At 40.3% G+C, this 19,566-nt stretch overlaps 1 protein-coding gene and 3 non-coding genes across 5 annotated transcripts; 1 reads left to right on the top strand and 3 right to left on the bottom strand.

Annotated features, from left to right (window-relative positions):
- The first annotated feature begins 443 nt into the window (after positions 1–443).
- On the top strand, positions 444–3,377 carry LOC145052267 (arginosuccinate synthase family). 2 transcript variants are annotated; one of them, XM_079000057.1, is made up of 9 exons: positions 444–599; positions 673–765; positions 1,150–1,291; positions 1,490–1,538; positions 1,839–2,021; positions 2,113–2,187; positions 2,276–2,461; positions 2,559–2,647; positions 2,722–3,377. In XM_079000057.1, the coding sequence occupies exons 1-9, from the start codon at positions 539–541 to the stop codon at positions 3,281–3,283; spliced, it is 1,440 nt and encodes a 479-aa protein (XP_078856183.1). In that variant the 5' UTR covers positions 444–538; the 3' UTR covers positions 3,284–3,377. The 2 variants fall into 2 exon arrangements, with proteins under 2 accessions (XP_078856183.1, XP_078856184.1); XM_079000058.1 differs by lacking the exon at positions 673–765 and having other exon boundaries at positions 447–599.
- A 583-nt stretch (positions 3,378–3,960) lies between these two features.
- LOC145055799 (U5 spliceosomal RNA) lies at positions 3,961–4,078 on the bottom strand. Its single transcript, XR_013685353.1, has one exon. It is a non-coding gene; the product is annotated as a U5 spliceosomal RNA (small nuclear RNA).
- A 2,930-nt stretch (positions 4,079–7,008) lies between these two features.
- On the bottom strand, positions 7,009–7,126 carry LOC145055802 (U5 spliceosomal RNA). Its single transcript, XR_013685356.1, has one exon. It is a non-coding gene; the product is annotated as a U5 spliceosomal RNA (small nuclear RNA).
- A 2,257-nt stretch (positions 7,127–9,383) lies between these two features.
- On the bottom strand, positions 9,384–9,500 carry LOC145055798 (U5 spliceosomal RNA). Its single transcript, XR_013685352.1, has one exon. It is a non-coding gene; the product is annotated as a U5 spliceosomal RNA (small nuclear RNA).
- Positions 9,501–19,566: the final 10,066 nt, after the last annotated feature.

Here is a 19,566-nt window from a genome sequence, read left to right on the forward strand (position 1 = left end):
TAAGAATCAACCTGGAATGGGTTTCCAAGCTTTTTACCACTGCGTCCTTATTGGAAAGTTGACCAAACCGGAACCCTATCATGGGTTGTCAATTTGAGAAAGGTTTCCAAATCCCATTGTCTCAATAGACAATGGGAGTATCTTTTATACTCCAAAGACCCTTCTCAAAAACATGTTGTAAACCTTTGTCATTGTCAAATTACAAGGAAAATACATCTTCATGATTGACAAATATATCATTTAATCCGTATTTTTTGATTTGTTGAAAGCATGATAATTCACCATATGGAATGAGAGTCTATCTCCAACCAAAAAAAAATGTCATAGAAAGTACGAGCAGTTACCCCGTTAAGAGAAAATGGAGGCCCAACAAGAGAAGTTACAAATTACAAAGCCCACCCACCCACCTTCAAATCCGAAACGGTTAAGTTTTAATAAATGGTTTAAACCCTATTTTTGTATAAACCCTAGTCGTCACTACAAACTGTCCGATAGGTGTGCGTGCGTGCTAGCTAGCTAAGGAGATACGCCGTTGACCATGGCTCACTTGCACGTCACAACATCTGCAGCAAAACCCCTTGTTCCTGTTCCAAATCGGGGTAGTCTTTTTTTCTAGTTGTTGTTTCGATATAGACAATACCAGTTTGTGAAATGTCTTTTGTTTTATGATAGAGTGTAAAATAGGAGCTAAATCAAGTGAGTTTGGTGGAGTTGCATTTGTTCATCATAACACTAGGAATCTTTCTCAGGCCTGTAAAAATCAAGGTATTTTAGCTTAATCACTTCACTAACTATGTCGTTTTGGCATCTTCTAAACCTACACGTAGAGAATTTGATCATCGTGTGAGATTAAGAAGAGTGAACTAAGAATGTTTGTACTAGGGTTGTTTGGATTTGATTCAAATAGTCGTATTTTGTGGTAAACTGTTGTAACCATTGAGATAAACGTAAAATCGCCTAACCGTCCCAAATTTTAATAAATTAATTATTTGAATCTGATTCAAAGTCTCAAATCGCCACAATTAGATTGTAAACACACTTCCAAACACCCCTTCAAAACGTTGCTTTGTTCTTGAGCAAACCCTGTCAATTTCATTGATATTTTATGGTGTTAAATTGCTTAATATAAGGAATGTGGTTGATGGACAGGAATTCAAGCAGTTTTGGCCAGTGATAAGGAAACAGATGCATCAAGTGGAACTAAAGAAAGGGGTCTTCGTGGCAAATTGAACAAAGTTGTGTTAGCTTATAGTGGTGGCTTGGATACCTCAGTCATTGTTCCTTGGCTAAGGTAAATTACATTACATTTTACAACATACTTCCAGTTCAGGATTCCTTACTTAACCCATTATTAATACTAATAGAATTGATCCAATCTTGATAGACAAATTTGAGATTTCTGTTTTTTTCTTGTAGGTTTTTAACATTGTTCTTTTTGCTTCATAGATTACATCCGATTTCTTCTAGTAACTTGCTAAAAATGTTGCAGGGAGAATTATGGATGTGAGGTTGTCTGCTTTACTGCAGATGTTGGCCAAGTAAGTTGTTTAGTGTATTTGGTAATCAGTTGGTTTGATTTTGCTTTTAAACCATCATACCTTGCTTTTGATTGGCAAGAAAAGTGTTATCCTTGCTTAAATGCAGAAAAAGAACTCTACTCTGAGCTAATTTTGACAGAATATTCCATGTATGATGCTTATTTATGCATCTACATATCTAGTTTTTGTCTAAAATCATAAAACCTGGCAAGGCATAGTGGCTAGTGTAAAGAAATCAAAAAGCTGTTGTTTAATATAATATCAAGCGTTCACATTTTCAATGATTTCTACATTGTGTAGGGGATATCAGAACTGGAAGGTCTGGAAACAAAAGCTAAGGCTAGTGGAGCATGTCAACTGGTTGTGAAAGATTTGACAGAAGAATTTGTGAAAGATTATGTATTCCCTTGTTTGAGAGCTGGAGCTGTATACGAGAGAAAGTACTTATTGGGAACTTCAATGGCTCGACCCGTTATTGCAAAGGTTAACTAAGAATACTAAATGGGTAAATAGGTAAATTGTTATCTAAAAACCTTCCAAAAAATTTTAAAAATGTTGTAATGAACATTCACAGGCTATGGTGGATGTGGCAAAAGAAGTCGGAGCTGATGCAGTTGCCCATGGATGCACAGGAAAGGGAAATGATCAGGCATGTTTAAGATTATGGTTTTCTTTTTCTTTTTTTTTTTTCTTTTTTACACTAAAGACATGGTATTAAATTTTATAATATTTTACAGGTGCGTTTTGAGCTGACATTTTTCGCTCTGAATCCTGATCTACAAGTTGTGGCTCCTTGGAGAGAATGGGACATAACAGGGAGAGAAGATGCAATTGAATATGCCAAGAAACACAATGTCCCTGTTCCAGTCACAAAGAAATCCATCTATAGTAGAGACAGAAACCTATGGCATCTCAGTCATGAGGTATATATATATATATATATATATATATATGTGTGTGTGTGTGTGTCCAAAAGAAAAAAAAAAGAATCTTGATTTGATTGTTTTTTTGTTGTTGAAGGGAGACATCTTGGAAGACCCTGCAAATGAACCCAAGAAGGATATGTACATGATGTCTGTTGACCCCGAAGATGCCCCTGACAAACCCGAGTAACAATTTTTCTCTCTCTAAATTTTTTATTTTTGTGTATAAATTGTTTTCCTAACGTTGTAATACTATTTAGGTACCTGGAGATAGGAATCGTCTCCGGAATCCCGGTTTCCATCAACGGAATCGAACTTTCCCCCGCGACTCTCCTATCCCAACTCAACGACATCGGTGGCCGTCACGGAATCGGTCGAATCGACATGGTGGAGAACCGTCTGGTCGGAATGAAAAGCCGTGGGGTCTACGAGACCCCCGGTGGGACCATCTTAGCCGCCGCATGTCGTGAACTCGAGTCTCTCACACTCGATCGAGAAGCCATCCAATTTAAAGACATCATGGCACTCAAATACGCTGAGTTGGTGTATGCGGGTCGGTGGTTCGACCCGCTCCGTGAATCCATGGATGCGTTTATGGAGAATATTACCAAAACGACCTCGGGCTCGGTGACACTTAAGTTGTATAAAGGCTCGGTTATTGTGGCTAGCAGGAAGAGCCCGTTTAGTTTGTATAGAGAGGATATTTCTTCGTTTGAAAGTGGACAGATTTATGATCAGGCTGATGCTGCTGGCTTTATAAAGTTGTATGGGCTGCCTATGAGGGTCAGGGCCATGCTTGAAAAGGAGCTTGGGAAAATTTAAAATCTATTTATTTTGTTCTTGCTTTCTGTTTGTTGCTGAATTTAGAGATTTTTGTTGGGATTTAACATTGAATAAATGTGTTTTGAAGCTTTTAGATTTTGGGTTGATTATGGTAATATTATTGCTTTTAGAAGACTATTTTATTTGGGTATTTTTTTTTTCTAAAAGAAGCATTTATGAGTTTTATGTTTTTTTTTATTATATTAGTAGTAGAGATAGCGATTTGGGACATGACCATGGGATGAACAACTTGATGAACAATAATTGATATGGTTCTAAAAGTATTGAGTACGTATAATTGATAAATTATTTCCGTGGGAGTATGTATATAAGCTTAAAAAGGTGTTTTATACTTTAAAATTAACAAGGTATTTGTATCTTTGTGACTACTTGAGACCATACACTTTAGATTTGATGCTGGAAAAAGACATGTTATGATTTTTGATCTATTTTTGTAAAGACATGTTATTTGCTCCCAACACAATTTCATTTGTGATAAGACTTTTCTGATACAATCCTTCACAACATAAGTAAAAAGTATTTAACAAAGACATGTTAGTTTAAAAACAGATTTCTATACAAAACAATAAAAATCTTTAACAAAGACATGTTAGTTTAAAAACAGATTTCTATACAAAACAATAAAAATCTTAAAATTTTGTATTTTGATTTGTTGGAGCTCTTAAATAAGAAGAGACTCTCCAAAAATAAGAGTATGCCACTGAATACAGCGAACACACGGTATTCTTTAGTAAAAGGCGAAAGAATAGTTCGCTTTGTGTTCACTGCATGGCTGCGTGCCTTTCCATTATCAATGCTGCTTGGTTTATATAATGATTCCCAAACCTTGTATTTACTCTAAGCTGGCGATGTGGGATGAACCCCATCCCAAACTTCTATTCTTTATTCCTTTTTGGACTTTTCTCTTTCTTTTTACATATGTATTATATCCCATACTTAAAAAAAACCTTCCATTATTTTTGTGTAGTATTTAACCATTATTATTTTCCAAACTGTTTCTAGTTTATCCGTGATACACGCTAACTATCATACTCTCACTATTCCATTTTGATTAATTTAATATGTAGAACTGTAACTGTTCATCATCGTCATCTTCGTCTAGACCTGCAACTAACTAGAACAAAAGAAAGAAAAATAAACAAGTAAACTTACCTCTGCTGTCTTCTTCGTTGATCAATCCAACCCAAGATCTTCACCTGCTGCTTCGTCTTCGCAGCCGAGACCCGATACCTGTTCCATCTTTACCGATCGAGCTTGCCATCACCATTAAAACTATACCCACCCACCACCATCGAACCCACATATTGCTGCCATCGAAGCCACCATCTCTACCACCTTCTGCCATCTAAAACAAACCACCACCAACTTCATCGAGAATCAAGAAAAGGAGAAGAAGAAAAATTCAAACTGTGTTTTTTCTTTGAGGCTGTCGATAAACACACATTTTTAGTGAGGGAAGTAGATACAAAACCTTGAAGAAAAAAACTCAAAAAAAAAAAATCGAGATTTTTTTTGTTCGGTTGCAGGTTCTCATAGGGACGATGAACAGTGTCCTTCTTACTTCTTGATTCTTCTTCTTTCAATCTTGATGGTGGATGCTGGAAATTGAAAACGAAGCAGCAGATGGCTAAAGGTCCCGATAATGATGGTTTTTGGAACAAAAAAATTGAACACTCAGTACTATTCACCATCTTCTTCATAAAACCTCATCACCACCACGTTACACTTTATACTACTTTAAACCCACGTAGACTTCACCTGTATCACCAAGAACACGTAAACCACTTCCATCAAACCACCTTAAAACCTCATGCATGAAGAAAATGTAACACCCTATACTATTCATCGATCGTCTTCCTCATAAACCTCACCACCTTATACCTCCATTTTACCCACCTTATATCAACACCTTTTGTTTCATTGTAAACCTTATATCACCATTACTGTAACCTTCATCGGACCTCCAAACACCTACCATAAACACTTACTGTTATACAGTGACTCCAAAGGTTACCGGTAGCTTTGGGCTAACCAGTCACACCGCATGAAAACAATCAAAGTTAGAAATTAAGCATATAATGGTTAATTCATACAAAAAAATTATATGGGGTTTTTTTAAGCATTGAAGTATAATACATGGGTCATGGGGTTATTATGAGGTTTTCCCTATCTGAAAATACATTTTCAGATATAAGTAGGGGATGTTGGTCATTGAACATTCAGAATAAGATGATTTACAACTAATACGCCTTGGTAAAATATATATCTCCCAAAGGATAAATTTTGTTTATAGACAAAATCAATATAAAAAAATATGAAAAAAAGACAATTTCGAGAAAAAATCAAGTTTTATGAAACTAGACTAGAAGCCTTTCATTTTCATTTTACGTTAAATCAAGGTGTAACTGTAAATAGTTAATATTGTTTTACTTCTTTTTCAGTAACGTGATGCTTATTAATTAGCTTCTATACACTGAGAATCATAGTTTGCCTTATCAAAGATTTTTGCATTCCAAAACACACCTTACAGATACCTCATCAGTTTCATATTTTGTCCCTGTGATGAAAAAGGCTTTGATGTGTACAACTTGTGTTTAATATGAGGCTTGATTTCGCCCCTAAATTGTTCTACAACTTTGTAGATCCAAAATATGAAACCATGTATCACTATAACATTGTTGCATAAATAAGCATTTAAATTTTAAATCAGTGTCATGGCATAATGTAACTGGTTTCCAATTATAACATCTCCCATGGTTAACATTTCAAATGATTTCTACATTTAACACATTCTTCAATAGATCAACCTTTTTAAAAGCTTTTTCTTAAAATCAACTAATTTATACTCATCTATCTTAAATGTCTTATAAAGCTCCTCAATCCTCATCTACATTGTCCTTTTTTAAGTGCACGGCGTATTTAACAAACTAATTATACTCATCTATTATGACAAACCTGCTGGAATGCATTCATTTTTATCTTGTATATTTAATAAAATGATAAAGGTTTACCACGTAAATAAAAGTATGGTTTTAAATAAACTTTTATTAAATGTAGAAATTAAATAAAAGGAATAAGTAGTTAGAGATTTCCAAGTGGCAGAAGCCATAAAAAACAAAAAACATTCAAATTGTAAAAAGGATTTGCAATGGGTTGTACAACTAGTAAAAAAGCCATAAAAATGACCATTAGAGTTGGTTCTTAATATGTTGCATATTTTAGTTGACAAGTATATTATTGTTTTTAGCAGACTATTTGAGTACCTTTTTTTTCTAGCTAAAGAATTTATCAGTTGTATGTTTTAACTTATATCAGTGGTAGAGATGGTGATTTCTGACTCGTTTATTAGTTATGTTTTATTTTTAACGGGTTTAGTTGTTATAATAAGAAAAATAGCTAAATTGTTATGCAAAGTTTTCAATATATTTAACATTTTTAATAATATAGTTTGTGATCACATTTAAACACTAATTGTATACAAGGAGAAAGTTAGACAGAATGTTTTAGGCAACCAAACCTGACTTTACAAGTGTAGGCAATTACTGTACTTTTGCTTATTGAAGTACGAGGTTTGAGACTAATATGACAAATAATCTGTAGTTTGTAATTGGTTACGTAAAACAACATATTTTAAATTATGTGTAATAGAAAGTTTGACAAGTATTATTTGGTAAACAAAATAAACTTTAACTTCGATTGGTTGGAGCTCCTCAAGAAGAAGAGACTCTCCAAAAATAGGCGTATGCCACTATAGGCAGCGCGCACACGGTATTCTTTAGTAAAAGGCGAAAGAATAGTTCGCTTTGTGCTCACTGCATGGCTGCGTGCTTTTTCCTTCTCCAGCTGCTTGGTTTATATAATCACTTGGAAGCCTTTTGTTTCTTCTAAGCTGACGATGTGGGATGAACCCCATACTTCAATTAAATTTCTCCTCTTTGGCCTTTTTCCCTTTCTTTTAGCTTGAATTCATTTTGGTTTTCTTTTTATACACAAGTGTTTGGAAATGCATTTTCAGAAAGTAATTAGGGGATATCGGATATTCAAAATAAGGTATTCCACCAATAAGAGTAAAAGTGTAAAAGTCTTTAATCATGTTACTTTAAACCTCGGTGTAAATATATATGTAATATGGTTTTACTTTTTTTTTTATAAGTATTCATTAATGTGATGCTTATTGTTTTAACATATGAACCATAGTTTTCTTTAATAAAGATTTTTGTGATAGCCAATCAAAGTTTCCAAAACACACCTTCAAATGGCTCGATCATAAATGTCATTTTTTCCACTCCAATCAAATAAACACAAGTTATATGTTTTCTGATCTTTCACATCTACGTTAGATGACACATTAAATGACTATTTATTTCCTCTCTTTTTGAAATCCCTCTTTTCACATTTTCTTCCCCCGAATTGCTTATACGACACCCCCTCAAACCACCGTTACATGGGTTTTGACATCCTTACAGCCCTACCTACAAATAACATTTTTAGGGACTTGATTCCTTCGAACTCTTGCTTCAAGTCCAACTTGATCTTTGACTTTTATTTTTATTCATTTTTACATGTCTTTTGGTACAACTATTCAAATGTCGTTTATATGATTATATAAACGACCAAAATAAATTGATCAATTTGACAATTTGATCATCATTTTAACTAATAAAAGGAAGACACCCATTTAACAAGTGGTAAATTGTGAAATACCTTTATGTTGTAAAATTATTTTACAGTCTATTGATGAATGAAAATGTGCATTTAGAAAGAAAAAAAAATACTTAATTATATTTTTGACCTTAAAACCAATCTAATTTGTTCTTTTTTTTTTTGAGAAAAAAGAAAAAGACACGTTAAAAGTCTTTCAAAGTATATTTTCAAATGTATATAACATTAAAAAAATTTAATCTAAGTTAGGTTATTATTGGCAGTATACTTTTGTAATCATATTTAACACTGATTTTTTACACACACACACACAAAAAAAAGGTTATTTAGATTAGACAAAAAAGCGTTTTGGTCCAACCAAACATAAGTTGTCCAGTTTCAAGTTACATAGATATATTATACGTTTTTTTATTATTTACTCAACTTGTCCACATGCTCAAATTGGAACATGATCAATTACATATTTTTGCCTATTGCTAATAGAATTCACCAACATATACGGCTCATCTATCCTAATAAATGAAGATAATTTTGCTAAATGTCATCTTCTCATTAAATTTGCCACATGTAATTTTATAAATTTTTTGATTAAATTTAAATCCACTTGTTATTTTGTGGGTTTTTTTAATTAAATCAATTGATATGATATATAATACTAAATTTATATATGTAAAGTATTAAATATATTTAATGTGATAATAAATCCAAGGAATCTTCAAAAATATATATGATATATTAAAATACATTGAATATGATAATAAATTTAATGAATATCACAAAACAATCATTGATATTATGAATGATCTTATTAATAGTGATTCTATTTATTCATTAGAATATGTCTATTTATTTTGAAATTTTATTTTAAAAAATTCTTAATATTTAAACTTTGATATATTTTTTTTAATCAACCCGTGTAGTACACGGGATTCACACCTAGTTTGGGATAATACAAGATAGCAATGTAAAATGACCAACTTGGTGAACTATATTTTTGCTATTTTAACGGTTATTAATGATTTGTGTGAATAGTGTGACTAAATTTGTATGAAGATAACTTAACTGATCTTGATTTTTAATGTACAAGTATAAGCTTGATAAATTATTTGATTAGAGTATATAACCGGAAAAGGTGTTTATGATATCCAAACATATTGAATTCAACACCTTTGTGAATTGTGCCAGTGAGTTCACTTCATTTTTAATCAGAAATTTAAACTACGTGCAATGTTCATGAGTTATCAGTTCATTTTTTTATATGAATCGCAGAAATCGTCTTTGTTGCATTCTAAGGTTATATAATCAGAAATTTTCTATTATTCTATATATATCGCCTATCTCTATCTTAATGAAAATTGACAGACTATTTCCATAAGAGCACTTACATTTTTAAACTTTCAACTTAGAGATTGGTTGGAGCCCTTATTTAAAAGAGACTCTCCAAAAATAGAGGTATGCCACTTAATGCAACGAACACACGGTATTCTTTAGTAAAAGGCGAAAGAATAGTTCGCTTTGTGTTCACTGCGTGGCTGCTTGCCTTTACTTCTCCCATCTGCTTGGTTTATATAATGGATTCCAAGCCTTATGTTTTCTTCAAGCAGGCGATGTGGGATATAGTCCCAAACTACCTTTTTGCGACGCGCCTTCCTGCCCTCCATTTTCTTCTCTTCTTTACTCCTGTGGTTGGTTTAAATAAAATGCATATGATAAAACTTTAAAAAAAAAAAAAAATTATGTCTTTACTTTTTACATTAAAGTAGTCGAAAATGTTTACTTTTAATAAATTCCATTTTGATGTTTGCAAAAGGGATAGTTCGGCAAGTTGATTTGAAACATTCTTTTGTTGTTGTTGGGCAATCAACTTATTACACATTATTATGACAACTATGTAGTTACAGTAACAATATAATATGTGAATAAAACAACTTAAAAGGTTAAATATATATTGGATGACTTTCAACGAACTTGTTTAAATCTTAGTTAAACTCTATTAATTTGACTATCGACCATTTATATTTATATTAATATTAATTTTTAGTTCCTTAAGTAACAGTAAATTGTTGCTATTGGACCTTTTTTTTCCTTTTTTGGTTTGGATGGTTTTTTTTAATGTTATTTTTAGATAGTGGATTACACGTGCAGTCAGCTCTGAGTGCTTGTTGGCATCTGCATGTTATCACCTCAACAACCCACCGCCCATTGACAGTTATGTTAGAAATCCACCACCGTCTCTCCCTCTACCTCTCCATTCCTACCCGCCTCCAAGCCTCCGCCTCGCTATGTTCTATTTCTTGTATAAACCTATGATCGGACCACCACATCTTCTACCTCCTGCAAAGGTTCGCAGGACAAACTTCCAACAGTTTTGATGCTTCGTTTTCCCACCGACACTAACAGATTTGGATTGGGTATCGATTTCATAGTATCACCTAGTTTCATCCCATCTCTTATACATATTGTTTGAAGATCAGTTCCCAAATCAGATGCCGAGACTGAAGAACCCTAACCTGATTCTCGCCACCACCATCATCGATCCTGTACCAATTTTTCGCCTTCCCTCTTTCTCGATTCCAACTTGCTCAAGTTACTCCACTTCCGATTGTCCTTATTTATACCGTCAGTTTTTGGATGGAATTTTAGGGTTTATTTTCCTGTGAGATAAGCAAACTCACAACGAAAAAAAGAAACTATCGATTTTGATCTTGCTTTCATTCATCATATGTTGTTCGCTCATTCTCTCTCTAAGTAGGACTCATGTACACATAGAATCGTCCATATTCCCCTTTTCAGAAGGAAGACACCTTTCATTTTCATTGCATGAGACAGATAATCCAAAATGGGAATTCCATCGTGTAACATCCCAAAATTCAAGCCCAAATTTTTTTTTATTAATTAATTCATAAAACATTCATTGGAAAGTATTGTATAAACATGACATCTCAAAACCAAGTATCATATTCGAAACCCACAACCATGAACAAACGTCATATCAGAGTACAATCCCAGAAAACACCATGCGGAAAAATCATATGTGTGTGTGATGTCATGCTACGCCGCCGACTCCTTCCCCTTAGACGAAGAGGTACCTGAAACCAAAAACTGAAACCGTAAGCACAAAGCTTAATGAGTTCCCCCAATCATACCACATACCATACAACACCATCGGTATCTTTCAACCGGTAATCGTCATCGGTATCTTTCAACCGGTAATCATCATCGGTATCTTTCAACCGGTAATCGTCATCGATATCTTTCAACCGGTAACTAGGGACTATCCCACCCCTACCACTAGCATACAATAACAGATATAAGCACACATTCAGACACATTCGGGTACTGACCTACCCCTTGGTCCTACGGACCACTATCTGGGAATCTATCCCTATCATGCAACATATCATACAGATATAACACATAACCAAACGCATATCAACCCAAGATAAATTATCACAAAGACAATTATCTTCTAAATACTCCTCAATGGTGGGTCGGCATTGTATCCTTAGACCCACCTCTACTGGAAGGTAACTCACCTCGTAGCTGTTGAAATGTGCGGGAATCCTTGGACTGCTGCCACTGCTGCTCCGGAAATCCTTCGGCTAAAATTCCCACAAAACACTTAGTCAGAAACTGATATCTACCCTTAGGGTAAAATGACCATTTTACCCCTCGACCAAGTCAAAGTCAAAGTCAACTTCCAGTTGATATGACTCACCGAGTTGACTCGTCAACTCGTCGAGTCCCTATCCTTCCATCAGACCTCATAACCGTCTCTACTCGTCGAGTTAGGCAATGACTCGACGAGTTTTCCTTCCAAAAGAACACCGACTGAATCCTCATCCGACTCGCCGAGTTGTATGAACAACTCGTCGAGTTACTCTTCATCCTATGAACACGGTCTGTCCTCGACTCGCCGAGTTGATGAACAACTCGCCGAGTTCCATGAAGATTGCCTTGGACTCGCCGAGTACCAAGAATTCCCATAACACTTTGCTTAGTCCAGAACGTTGGGTCACTCCCCGAGACTCCCTAAAACCCTTCCACACTCAACTGGTCCTTACGACCCTCACTGATATGGGACCAAAACCCTTGGACTCGCCGAGTCTAACATATTCCTTACTACGAACTTTGATTTCTGATGTACAACACTTAACCAAATGATAGATCCAGACCCCTAAACTCGATCTAGCACGTAAAGTTACAAACTTTACGTGCATGCATGGGACATTAGAGCTTAAAAGGCTCTAGAATGGTTCTTTTTTTGCATGGGGCCTTCCTTGGTGCAAAAAGCAACCTAGATCTGACTTGTGGCTCATAAAATGACATACTACAGAAGCCCAAAGCCCCAACCATGTTTGCAAACATGGTTGGCCACCAAAAATGGCTTATAAAAGCCCTAAATCACCCCAAAGAGGGATCTAACAAAAGAATGAGCAAGGTTCAGACTTTATACCTTCCAAATACTGCAAATGATGAACCAAACTCGAATCCTTCAGTCCCCTCTTGATCCTTCTATGCTCTTCCTTCTTCCTTGAGACCAAAACTCACAAGAATCACTCAAAAAGCCTTAGATCTTCACAAAAACGGCTAGGGTTTGCTATGAGGAGTGTTTGGGAGCATAAATGGAAAAGGAGGCTGCATAAGGTCGTTTAAATAGGGTGCAAACCCCTGGATTAGGGTTTTTGTCCAAACAGTGGCTACTCGTCGAGCCTGGGACTCGACTCGCAGAGTCCGCAACTTAAACCCCGCGCCTCATCCCGCTTCTACGCGGCGAGTCAGTCCTTCGACTCGTCGAGTCCAAGGCCAAAAATGCAAAAATAAGGAAGATTTAATAACAGAACACATACCAAGAACCAGGTGCTACAAATCTCCCCCACTTATTTTAGACTTCGTCCTCGAAGTCTGCCGCTCGATCCTGAAACAGCTCGGGGGTAGTGCTCCATCATCTCATCCACCGGCTCCCAAGTCTACTCTGACCCCTTTCGGTGTTGCCACTGCACCTTCACGAGTTCTACTCTTTTGTTCCTCAGATCCTTCGACTTCCGGTCAAGGATCGCCACAGGCCGCTCGATGTAATTCAGGCTGCCGTCAACCTGAATGTCCTCCAAGGGTACCACCGCTGTATCATCCACTAGGCACTTCCGCAGCTGAGAGACGTAGAAAGTGTTATGGATCTGACTAAGCTCGGCTGACAGATCCAGTCGATACGCCACCTTGCCCACCCCGGCTACAACCCTAAACGGTCTGATATACCTTGGCCCCAACTTGCCCTGCTTCCTGAATCGAATGACGCCCTTCCATGGCGACACCTTCAAGAGAACCATATCCCCGACCTGGAATTCTAGGTCTAATCGGCGCCTGTCGGCATAACTTTTCTGCCGACTCTGAGCAGTCTGAAGCCTGCTCCGGACCTGCTGAATCTTCTCTGTCGTCTTGAGCACTACTTTGGTGCTCCCAATGACTCTCTGGCCAACCTCGCCCCAACATATCGGGGTCCTGCACCTCCTCCCATACAACATCTCGAAGGGAGGACGGTCGATACTCGCATGATAGTTGTTATTATACGAGAACTCCGCCAACAGGAGGTAGATATCCCAACTACCTCTGAAATCTAAAAAGCATGCCCGCAGCATATCCTCCAGAGTCTGGATGGTCCGTTCGCTCTGGTCATCCGTCTGTGGGTGAAAAGCAGTGCTAAAATGCAGACGAGTACCCAGCTCGTCATGAAACCTCTTCCAAAACCTGAAAGTAAACCGTACGTCTCTGTCCGAAATCACCGCAACTGGCACTCTGTGCCGCGCCACCACCTCCCCGATATAGATATCGGCTAATTTCTCGGCCGAGATGCTCTCCTGAATCGGAGTAAAGTGGACGCTCTTTGTCAATCGATCCACGATGACCCATATCGAATCCATCCCCCGCGCGGTCCTGGGAAGTTTCATGATAAAATCCATCGTAATATCCTCCCATTTCCACAACGGGATATCCAACGACTGCATCTTGCCGTGTGGTCTCTGATGCTCGGCCTTGACCTTCCCGTAGGTCAAGAACCGCTCCACGTACCATGCCACATCCCGCTTCATGCAGGGCCACCAATAGTCCAGACGAAGATCCCTATACATCTTCGTCGCCCCGGGATGAATGGAGAATCGGGATTTGTGCGCCTCCTCCATCAAGACCTGCCGCACTCCTCCATGATAAGGGACCCACACCCTACGGTGAAGAGTTAATAAACCCCGACTATCATAATCGAAAGAGGAAACCTGCCCCATAATCCGCTCACTCTTCCGCTGTTCCTCCTTCATGGCCTCCTGCTGAGCCTCTCGGGTCCGCTCTAGAAATGGAGTCATCACTGTCATCCTCAGACAGATATCCCTGATCGGTGCTGCCTTGCGGCTAAGCGCATTGGCCACGACATTGGCCTTCCCCGGATGGTAGAGGATCTCACAATCATAATCATTCACCACATCAAGCCACCGACGCTGCCTCATATTCAGATTTGGCTGGTCCATGAGACACCTCAAACTCTTGTGGTTCGTGTAAATCGTACAACGAACCCCATAGAGGTGATGACGCCAAATCTTGAGGGCGAACACAACAGCCCCCAGCTCCAAATCATGTGTCGGGTAGTTCGCATCGTGAGGCTTCAGCTGCCTCGACGTGTAGGCGATGACATGCCCTCTCTGCATCAATACCACTCCCAAACCTGCGATGGATGCATCGCAGTACACAACAAAATCCTCCATGCCCTCTAGCAGGGCTAAGATTGGCGCCTCGCACAATCTCTGTCTCAGTGTCTCAAATGCGGCCTGCTGCTCAGGCCCCCAGCGATACACCACCGACTTCTTAGTCAGTCGGGTGAGCGGAACTGCTATCTTGGAGAAGTCCTGAATGAATCTTCGATAGTAGCCTGCCAAACCTAAGAAGCTCCGAATCTCAGATGGAGACCTTGGAACCTCCCAATTCATCACGGCCTCCACCTTGGCCAGATCTACCGAAATCTCGTTTTGGTTGACAAGGTGCCCAAGAAACTGCACCTCATGCAACCAGAACTCACACTTGGAGAACTTAGAATACAAGTTCTCCCTCCTCAAAGTCTCCAGAACCTCCCGCAGATGCTCCTCATGCTGCTCCCGTGTCTTGGAATAAACCAATATGTCATCAATAAATACTATCACAGACCGATCCAACATCGGTCTACACACGCGGTTCATGAGATCCATGAACGTGGCAGGAGCATTGGTGAGTCCGAAAGGCATCACCACAAACTCATAATGACCATAACGCGTCCGAAACGCAGTCTTCTGCACATCCTCCTCTCTGACCCTCATCTGATGATACCCTGAACGCAAATCAATCTTGGAGAACCAAGATGCTCCCTGAAGCTGGTCAAAGAGGTCGTTAATCCTCAGGAGTGGGTAGTGGTTCTTCACCATTACCTTGTTCAGCTCCCGATAATCTATACACATCCGATGCGACCCATCCTTCTTCCTCACAAACAGAATCGGGGCTCCCCAAGGTGAACTGCTCGGTCTAATGAAACCCTTGTCTAACAGCTCCTGCAGCTATGTAGACAACTCCTGCATCTCAGGAGGAGACAACTGATACAGCGCCTTGGCTATCAGAGCCGCACCAGGGACCTGGTCAATCCTGAATCCCACCTGTCGTTCCGGAGGTATCCCAGGCAACTCCTTGGGGAATACGTCCGCGAACTCCCGTACCACAAGTACATCATCCACCGTCGCCTTACCCGTTTCCCGGGTATCCATAACATACGTGACATAACATGCACAACCCTGCTGAAGGTAACGCCTAGCTATCGCGGCTGGACATAAAGTCGGTCCTCGTTGTGGCCTCTCGCCCTGAATCACCAACTCTCCCCCACTTGGGGTCCTGACCCGCACCAACTGTTGCGCGCAGTCGATCACTGCCCCATTAGGGTTGAGCCAATCCATGCCTATAATCACCTTTTTCCCACGCAATGGAATGGGAACCAAGTCTACCAGGTAGCGCTCCTCAAATAACCTCAGTACACAATCTCGAAATACCGTCAATGCCCGCACCAAACGGTCGTCTGTAATCTCTACCTCTAGAGGGCAATCCAACATGCCCGAAGACTCAGAAAATCTCTTGCTAAGCGCAAGAGATACAAATGACCGGGTAGCGCCCGAGTCAAACAATACCAGAACCGGGATGCCGTTCACATGGAACGATCCTAAACAAAGCACATATCAATAACACAATCACCACAAAAGAAGATCAGAGGGAAAGAATCATACCCGTCACCACATCAGGTGCAGCGCGTGCCTCCTTGACTGTCAGCTGAAATGCTCGGCTCCGCACCACTGGAACCTCTGCCTTGACCTTTCGGCCATCTGTAACCCGCGCCGTCGCTGGCATTGCTGATGACGCTGCTGTCAATCTCAGGTAATTGGCCCTTTTGTGGCCCCTCTGATTGCAATGGAAGCAAATCAGATATGTCATATGTACCGCAGGGGCGGGGGCAGTACAATACCTACCAAAATGCCCCACCTTGCCACACTTATAGCAGCCCGAACCCGGCCCAGTGCGACAAGCTCCCTCGTGTGACCGACCGCATTTCCCACAGCGGTCCCGTCTTGCCTGGCCTTTCGGCCTACCATCAGATCCCTTGGGCTTCTTCCCCGAAGCCCCAGTCGTCAGCCCCTCCACTGCCTTCTTCTTCTGGATGTCCTCCAGATCAATCTCCCTCTCCCTAGCCCTGGCAATCATGGAATCTAAGGTAGGGCAAGCCGAAAAACTAACATGCTCCCGAATGTCAGCTTGTAGCATGTCATGGTAGCGGGTCATCCTCATATCCTCATCACCCGCGTACTGGGGCACCAACAATGCCCTCTCCCGGAACTTGGCGGTGATCTCCGCCACAGTCTCCATAGTCTGTCTCATATCCAAAAACTCACTGGCCAGCCGTTGAAGCTCCACAGCTGGCGCAAACTCCGCCCTGAATCTAGTCACAAAATCCGACCAAGTCATAGCCTCAACGGCCGAGGCTCCCAATGAGTCGCCAACGGACTCCCACCAATCCCTAGCCCTGTCTCGCAAGCATCCTGCTGCACATCTCACCTTCGACCCCTCTGGGCAGAAGCTCGTCAGCTGCGCATACTCAATGTCTGTGATCCATCTCCTAGCAGCAATGGGGTCTTTCACCCCATGGAAATCCGACGCACCACTCCCACGAAAGTCCTTAAAGGACAATGTGCGCGTACCCATCTGGATAGACGCCAAATCACTCCTAAATGATCGGAGACGATCCTCCATCAGCTCAACAATCCCCTCCTTGATCGACCCGAAAATGATAGGGGTCGACTCAAGGATGCCCCTCGCGATCTCAAACGTGATGAACTCGCGTAGCCCGTCATCAACCTGCTCGGATCCCGAACCCGAGCCCGATCCTGATCCTGATCCAGAACCTCCTGCTCCAAGTCGTGTGGTCACCATACTAAAAACACACGCATAAACGTTAGGATCATACATATACTCGAGAGTTGTAACACGCTCCCCAAGGTTCCCAATTTCATCTAGGCCCTCCTTGATTCGAGTACGGGTCCTCTGCTTTCAGTAGTACGGGCCCATACTACCTTCCACATCTACCCGTGCTTTCCTCAAGGATTGCTTCGACTTCACCAGGTCCCTTTACCGATACCCCTTCCCACTAACCTCATCCTAGGCTTCCCTGGGGCACTCTCCGACATACTCTCTACCATCAGCTGCACGGGAGCCCCTACCATTTCCCCCTAACTAACTTGCAGGTATTGTTACATATCCGCTCCTTAGTTGGTTGGAAATAGTCCGAACCCCTATAGCACAAAGCAAGCAGCATTCGTGCATCGAGTAACCAAATCAGACATAACCTTATACAGGTCATCCTACTGTTGACTAAACAGCCCTAGCATACAACTCATATAATAGGCATATAAGGCATCCTCCTAGATCCTCAGCCCTAACTAGCATGCGATTATCAGAATCATATATCAGGAACACAAGGCATCTTCCTAGATCCATAGTACTATTCTAGCATGCAATTTTGAATCAATCCATATAGCATAACATAACATGTATGGGTATCTTGGGGAAAACTTACTTGAGCCCGGCTGGTCGCATGCATCACACACCTTGTCTTTCGTAAAATGCTTTCGCTTAGATTTTTAGAAAACATTTTATTGTAACAATCTTTTAGCCCCTTAGTTTGAGTCCAGACACCCCCGAGGGCATGTCCGATTCCCTCAAACCAGGGCTCTGATACCAACTTGTAACATCCCAAAATTCAAGCCCAAAAATTTCATTTTTTTATTAATTAATTCATAAAACATTCATTGGAAAGTATTGTATAAACATGACATCTCAAAAACAAGTATCATATTCGAAACCCACAACCATGAACAAACGTCATATCATAGTACAATCCCAGAAAACACCATGCGGAAAAATCATATGTGTGTGTGATGCCATGCTACGCCGCCGGCTCCTTCCCTTAGATGAAGAGATACCTGAAACCAAAAACTGAAACCGTAAGCACAAAGCTTAGTGAGTTCCCCCATCATACCACATACCATACAACACCATCAGTATCTTTCAACCGGTAATCGTCATCGGTATCTTTCAACCGGTAATCATCATCGGTATCTTTCAACCGGTAATTAGGGACTATTCCACCCCTACCACTAGCATACAATAGCAGATATAAGCACACATTTAGACACATCCGGGTACTGACCTACCCCTTGGTCCTACGGACCACTATCCGAGAATCTATCCCTATCATGCAACATATCATACATATATAACACATAACCAAACGAATACCAACCCAAGATAAATTATCACAAAGACAATTATCTTCTAAATACTCCTCAATGGTGGGTCGGCATTGTGGCCTTAGACCCACCTCTACTGGAAGGTAACTCACCTCGTAGCTGCTGAACTATGCGGCAATCCTCTGACTGCTGCCACTGCTGCTCTGGAAATCCTCCAGCTAAAATTCCCACAAAACACTTAGTCAGAAACTGACATCTACCCTTAGGGTAAAATAACCATTTTACCCCTCAACCAAGTCAAAGTCAACTTCCAGTTGGCTTGACTCGCCGAGTTGACTCGTCAACTCGCCGAGTCCCTATCCTTCCATCAGACCTCATAACCGTCTCTACTCGTCGAGTTAGGCGATGAATCGACGATTTTTCCTTCCAAAAGAACACCGACTGAATCCTCATCCGACTCGTCGAGTTGTATGAACAACTCGTTGAGTTCGTCATCAACTGATACTCATGTCCTGCCCTGACTCGCCGAGCTGTATGAACAACTCGTCGAGTTACTCTTCATCCTATGAACATGTTCTATCCTCGACTCGCCGAGTTGATGAACAACTCGCCGAGTTCCATGAAGATTGCCTTGGACTCTACGAGTCGATTCATGCACTCGCCGAGTACCAAGAATTCCCATAACACTTTGCTTAGTCCAGGACGTTGGGTCACTCCTCGGGACTCCCTAAGACCTTTCCACACTCAACTGGTCCTTACAACCCTCACTGATATGGGACCAAAACCCTTGGACTCGCCAAGTCC

The sequence above is a fragment of the Lactuca serriola genome, chromosome 5 (genome assembly GCF_051521515.1).
Source record: "Lactuca serriola cultivar US96UC23 chromosome 5, Lser_US96UC23_V15, whole genome shotgun sequence".
Lineage (NCBI taxonomy): Eukaryota > Viridiplantae > Streptophyta > Magnoliopsida > Asterales > Asteraceae > Lactuca > Lactuca serriola.